Source organism: Convolutriloba macropyga, chromosome 7, assembly GCF_964194025.1.
Source record: "Convolutriloba macropyga chromosome 7, txConMacr16.3, whole genome shotgun sequence".
Classification (NCBI taxonomy): Eukaryota; Metazoa; Xenacoelomorpha; order Acoela; family Convolutidae; genus Convolutriloba; species Convolutriloba macropyga.
The window spans coordinates 31,937,989-31,945,232 of NC_134474.1; the positions used below are offsets into that span (position 1 = coordinate 31,937,989).

At 32.4% G+C, this 7,244-nt stretch overlaps 1 protein-coding gene across 1 annotated transcript in view; it reads right to left on the reverse strand.

Annotated features, from left to right (window-relative positions):
* Positions 1–6,493, reverse strand: part of LOC142343014 (uncharacterized) — a 221,922-nt gene extending 215,429 nt beyond the window's left edge. Inside the window, exon 1 of the mRNA XM_075394698.1 lies at positions 5,692–6,493. Coding sequence (XP_075250813.1) covers positions 5,692–6,365 — 674 coding nt within the window. The 5' untranslated portion in view covers positions 6,366–6,493. The remainder of the gene's footprint in view (positions 1–5,691) is intronic.
* Between the last annotated feature and the right edge of the window lie 751 nt (positions 6,494–7,244).

The following is a 7,244-nucleotide window of genomic DNA, read 5'->3' on the forward strand; positions in this document are numbered from 1 at the left end:
AGTTCGAAGGTCTTTTGATTTTGACGCAATTTGTTTTCGATAAAATACTAGACACTTTTTTATTTCCTTTTGGACTTTTTATTTATTAGTGATTGTCTAAGATATAGCAATATATGGGCCAACTTTATTTGTGTTAAGTCAAAAAATCATATCATTCTTGGTTATTGTTCAATAGAAGTAACATAATTTTTCGCAACAAAAATTCGTTTTCTTTTCCTAAAATTTTTGCTTGTTTTCTAAATTTTTATAGATCTGTTGTTTTCTAATTTACTGTTCCGTGGTTGTTTTGTTCAATGTTTTTTTCTCATGTTTAACCATGATAATAGAGTCTGCCATAATTGGTCAACTGTTCAAAAAATGTGGATTAGGTATTATAACAATTATGAATTTATCTTAAAACGAACTATGAAACAATAGGAATGCTATTTAAGAAACATATAGCATAATCCAGAAGCAAAAAACACCTGGACATTGAATAAATGCTATAAATACATCGGTAATTCTTTTCACAACATTGAAACTTGGAAAGAAAATCGGACAAGAAAACTTTTAGTTTTATAGTTTTTGTTGCTGAATTTGTTTTGTTTTCGTTTTAGTCGGTTTTTCAGACAATGAAAACATGAAAATTACACCCTCATCCACAAAGTCTATATAATAATAGAAGAAGCCTAATATTTCCCAACCAAAATTTGTTTTGCTTTACAAAGGTTTTTCTTTTTCCTAAAATTTTATAAATCTGTTTTGGTGTTTTACCATGGTGTTTTGCTGTTCCATGGTGGCTTTTCTTTTTCTTGTATGATAATAGAACACCATTCAGAAGTTACTATTACTGTAAAGAATCTTTTTAGCTGAAACATTCTTTGATAAATCATTCACTGGCTATTTTACTGGTATTTAGACCACAAGCGAGATAATTTAATTATCAAATATCTCAAGTTGTCTATGTTATGTGATCTCATCTTTCATCTACTTTTCAACATTTTTTATATAGCTTATACAGTCTTATTGTGTTCCATACATACTTTCGTATGCTGCAAGCTCATGTCCAGTTTGTCACATTCTCTGATATATATGCTTCAGATTTCAACTGACGATTTCTAATTGTGGATAGCTCCTTAACTTGAACGAAAACAAGTTTCAACTGTGCGTAAAATTTTTGACTCAGGTTTTTCATAAGCCTAATTTAGTTTTCTTTTCACTTCCTTTATTTCTCGCCCCTATAGTTAAACTGTCCCATATTCTATTCCCCAGAGTTAGAATGCCCTTTTGTCGGTTGTTTATTTATATTATTTTCCCAAAAAACATTTTTAAATGGAATTTAACCTCAGGGGTCCTTCAAGAATATAATTTCTTCCAGTCCATGGTTGATTCAAAATTCTTAAGTCTCCATTGTTCTATTTAAAAATTCTTCTCGTAACCAAAGGAGTCAAAAGTCAAAACGCAATGTCTGCGGTTACTTGGCTTTGTTAAGTTCTGATTGAGAACCTGTTCCGATATTTTTTTCATTTTGTTTAAAAAAAACATGGTGTTGTTCAATCTTTATCACTATTATTAAAATTACTCAATTTACTTCTAAAATTACAACTTAGTAAATGCATTTAGCTGCAAAATTCTAAACAAATACAAACACAATTTTTAATAGAGCAATGCAGACTTAAGAATTTAGAATCAACCATGGACTGGAAAAATCAATTTGGTTTCCAAAAACAAAAGCCGTCTCTTGATACAATAATTGCCCTGAGAGAGAAAATATATCATTACGTTGATGGAAAAGATATAGTCTTTACAATCTTTTTGGATTTAGCGAAAGCGTTTAACTCAAAATCCTTGAACTTTTTTATTCAAAAAATTGAAAAATATGGTATTGGAGAAAACGCAAGAATCTTATTGAATTCGTTTCTAATTAGGAGGAAACAGTGTTCTAGAAACGGAGTAGTTGAGTCCGACTGGACAATTATAAATCACGGTGTTCCACAAGGTATTGTACTAGGACCACTAGTGTTCATACTTTATGTAAATGGCTTCGATGAAGAAATAGAGAAAAGTTCGAATGTTTTACAATTTGCAGATGACACAACAGTTTTATGTTCAATGTATAGAAGCAAAAGCTAAAAAAAACATTGATGGAAACTGAACAAAATATGAAACAAAACAAGTTAACTCTAAATGAAGGGAAAACGAAAATAATGGTTTTCAAAAATGAAAAGTTACCAACTGTCAATTGCGTTGAATATAAAAGCCATTCATTGAAACCAACAGATGAATGCAGATACTTAGGTGTTACTCTTGACAAACAGGTGACATACCAAAAGCAACTTAAAAATTTCATCAGTAAAATGGCTATGGCTAAAAATTGTGTTGTTCAATAGTTATCACTATTATTAAAAATACTGAATTTACTTATACGATTACATCTTAGTAAATGCATTTAGCTGCAAAATTCTAAACAAATAAACACTCAATTTTTGACAGAGCAATGGGGATTTAAGAATTTAGAATCAACCATGGACTGGAAAAATCAATTTGGTTTCCAAAAACAAAAGTCGTGTCTTAATACAATAATTGCCCTGAGAGAGAAATTATATCATTACGTTGATGGAAAAGTTTAGTCTTTACAATCTTTTTGGATTTAGCGAAAGCATTTAACTCAATATCCTTGAACCTTTTTATTCAAAAAACTGAAAAATATGATTTTGGAGAAAATGCAAGAATCTGATTGAATTCGTTTCTAATTAGGAGGAAACAGTGCTCTAGAAACGGTGTAGTTGAATTCGACTGGACAATTATAAATCACGGTGTTTCACAAGTTACTGTACTAGGACCACTAGCGTTCATACTTTATGTAAATGATTTCGATGAGGAAAAAGAGAAAAGTTCGAATGTTTCACAATTTGCAGATGACACAACAGTTTTATGTTCAATGTTTAGAAGCAAAAGCTGAAAAAATATTAATGGAAACTGAACAAAATATGAAACAAAACAAGTTAACTCTAAATGAAGGGAAATCGGAAATAATGGTTTTCAAAAATGAAAAGTTACCAACTGTCAATTGCGTTGAATATAAAAGCCATTCATTGAAACCAACAGATGAGTGCAGATATTTAGGTGTTACTCTTGACAAACAGTTGACATACCAAAAGCAACTTGAAAATTTGATCAGTAAAATTGCTATAGCTATCAGATCAATTTATTTGGTACGCAATCAAATACCTTTAAAGGCACGAATAATTCTCTTTAGATCACTTGTTTTATCGCATTTAGAATTTAGTGCAAAACTTTTTCAAAGTTTGCCATCCTACTTAATTGACAAAATAAACAAACAAATTAGATTGGGCATGAAAGTTTGCTTTTTCGAACAATATATGACAGTGATCATAAACATACAAACATACAAAAACATACAAAAACAGAAGAAAATCAGAATAATCGGAGACGTTGAAATTAAAGTTATTAATCGTACATATGATTTTTCTCACACAACAAAATGTAAATCAAAATGGAGTCAAAATTCAATTAAAAAAACTTTGTTCGGAATTGGAATAAATTTCCAAGAGCTCTAAGAAAAGAAAATCAAAGAAGAAATTTTCAAAAGAATTAAAAGAAGAGATGCAAAAAACACACGAACGAGTTCCATTGGACAAAAAAAGTGAACGCTTTAAAAAATTGTTTTTATAAAATAAATCACGAAAACTGGAAACTGAACCTTTGTTTTTTTTTAATTTCTTTAATTTTATATTTAGTTATCCTAGGGAAAGATGTAGTATGTTTGATTTATAATATTACAATATGTTACTGTAACCTTGAAGTTATTCGAGTTTACATGTTTGAGATTTTAAAAAAATGGTTTGACAACTTGATTGTCAAGCACCAAGGCTGTTTGATTTAGCTTCAATGAAAACAATTTAGTGATAAAAGCAATGAAACAAATGTTTCGGTTTACAGTAAATGCTGCACGTTCGAAACAAAAACTTGGGGAATTTTTACTTTTTTACTTGACTGTACTGGTAATGCATTAATGGACGCAGGGAAGAGCTAAAACGCAATTCCGTTGTTTTAGTTTTCATCTTTTTTTAGTTTTGTTTCTGAATGCCAAGATAATGTAGACAAAACATTGTTTCATCTAATTTCGTAATATTGTTGTGCCCGCAGCCAGCACAGTGTTCGAAAGCCATAAAATGTTGAATGGTGAGGCAGTCTTAAGTTTCACGACTTTACCTTGGTTTCTCGGAATTGCAATTTTTCTGAGATTTTTCAATTTTCTTCCAAATTTTTTTCGTTTCAGTAAAATTTGTTGCAAAATAGTTACAAGCAGACTTTTCTTTGATGTTAGTTTGTTTTTTTGCTCGTTTTTAATGTGAAATTGTTTTTCAATAATTTAAGGCCATTCACTCTCAAAAAAAAACTTTAGGGTGTGAAGGGTTGTCTTAGCAAAGTCACTGCTTTTAATCAATCTAGCCAGGCTGTCAGGCAAGTAATGCTCTCTATACTTCGACTCCTAATTCAGGACCTGCTGCACTCCTTTTTTGTCAATATATAGTTCTGCCAGCTTTTACTATTTTTCTTCGTTTTGATATAAATCATTTGAATTCTACTTGCAATTTTCAATAATTCCGATCTCGATGTCTATAAGTTAAAAATTAGAAATATTGTTAGAAAACCAAAAAAAGCTAATGATGCAAAATCAAAACTGTAATATGCACAATTAATTGGCCTCAATTGATTTTTTTATATCGATTAAAACCCGTTTCTTAACAATAATAAAAAAAAGTTAAACGCAAATAAGGATATCTCGTAATGAAAGGTGACTCGGGAAGTTTTTTCCCTTCGGAAAATTTAGATAATTTCTTTTTTCTCCTCATTTTGTCAAATTTGTCTATAAAACGGTATCTATTATCGCGCAGATCTTTGCTAAAACACAAATTTTCTGCTTTTGCAAACTGTCGTACAATTTCGTTTCAGATATGGTGATATGATGTATTTTGTTCTTGCAGGTGCAAAAGTGGTGGAAGCACTCCGTGCCACGTGCAGAATCACGTCAGCCATCTTGGAACTTATATTCGTAATATTTAAACTTTCAATTTTTCGACAACTTTCCTTGTTTCATTCTGCAAGAAATAACTAGTTTTTTTCAGTTCAAATTTCTGTTTTTTCTCTGATATTTTTCTCTCGTTCTTCGTTTCAACTTCTCGTTCTTCGTTTCAACTTCTATCTTCTTTTGGTTGATATTCTTAAACGTTCAAATTTGATTACTACTCTGTTTTAACCTTTGTATTTGAATTAATAAAAATCAATATGCTTCCCATTGTACCAAAGAAAATCAGTCACCAAGGGAATTTTTTTGGTGTTTTTCGTCTTTCCAGGATCATAAAATATGGCCAAAAACCATAATTAAACCGACTTATAAACTTTCTCCGATAGACGCCGCTCAAAAACTCATTATGTGTAAGGCTGGCTATATCTCAAAGTTTTCAAAACTCTTCAGGAATCTTGCAAGAAAAATTTAAGTCTTGGGTCTTGGGGGAATCTTGCGAGTATAAAATTTGCACTTAAAGTGGAAATAAAATTCTTTCATCTAAAGCATGCTTGTAAATTTCTCGCAAGATTTTCAATTATTTCACACCAGGTAGCGTTTGCTAGTTTTCTGTGAGTTTTAGGTATGATTAAGGCATGATTAGGTATGATTAAACTAACGCAGCCTTTGAATGAGATTTGCTGGATATGATATGATCCCTGAAAGCTTCACCGCAGATTTTGGCCATTCCGATGTTTGTTCCTGACGTGATAATGCAAGCGCCTTTGATTTTCAAAATTTTCTGTAGGTTTGACCTCATCTTATTCAGCTTATAATTGTCCATTTTCAGATTCGATCGGCCACCAGCAATGGAAACTATGAGCGAGGGGGGCTTTTTAAACCATTTCAGTACCAGTTCCTCAACATTGCTTCTTAGTGAATTGTCGACAGCGCTGTTATTCTCACCAGTCTCCGGCTCTTTGTTATTATTCTCGCAGCTAACTTGCCCCTCACTGTGGCTGTTCACACTGTTGCTGCTGCTAGTCATGGATGCATCTTTGTCCTTGCTATTCGAATTTTCGTTGCTTCCCTTGCATGTGACACTAAACCTTGCAAACTGTGCTTTAAAATCATCGCCCTTTTTAGGCAGAAAAGTAATTGAACCCGTAGTTATTGTCTTTTCACAATCTACTGGATGTTGGTCGTTATTGATGTCACTGTCTTCGCTCTCCGAGTCAGAGCTTGAGTAGGCTGACCTATTTCCAGATTCATTTTTTGAAATCGCCGTAGGGGATCGGGATCCAGCAGACCTCCGGCTTGCTGAGGTCGTAGGTCGTAGTTCGTTTTTGCTCATTTCTATACGTAGCAACTTGAAATAATACGTAGCAACTTAATAAGCGCTCAAAACTGTATGATTTATTGAAAATAATCAAATTGACAACAGTACAGCTACGATGCTCAAGCTTGATTACAGCAAACCAATTGATGCGTACTTTCTCGAAGCATAGACACTTATACATCTCTTTGCTTTCAAGTCTTTCAATACGCACCGGTGTAACTTAACTTCTGTGACTCATAAACTGCGACTCACTAAACTTTATTATAAAAAATAAATACAAAACAAACACTGACCGACGTGTTGCCGCTTCATAGTTGCTACTTCTGTCTGCCAGTACTCAAAGAGGAACGGTTAATTAAGAAATTGGACCGAACTTAACTCTTAGTCGGCGCTTTTTTCGATGAATTGAAAGTCTTGGCTCATTGTTGACAATGCTCTGGTCTCATCATTGTCAGACTTGGTCCGTATTTTATCTTGTTTTTGATACCTTATCTCAAAAACACAGAGATGCAATTGGATCAGATAAATCCGACATGAACATTATTGGCAATAAAACAAAAAAACGTATATGGTTTCATATAAGACGTACAAAATTTCTCAGCGTGACCTTGCAATGATTAGTATGAATCAGATATGACATCTTTGTTGTTAGTATGAACCATGTGAGTGAGATCTTTTATGTATACTAAGAACTAAGAAACCGAGCCTAATAAAACGAGCCGAGGAGTGGACGATAAAAAAAAGCAGAGCCTGTAAGATTGGTCGTGCATGCGTTGGATTTATTACGATCAACTCTAAACGCGTTCAAAAGAAAATATCATTGTTTTCATGTAAAGATTTTAGATAAATTTAGCGTTCCTAAGCGTAGATTTGACCTAATTTTGGCATTTCAAA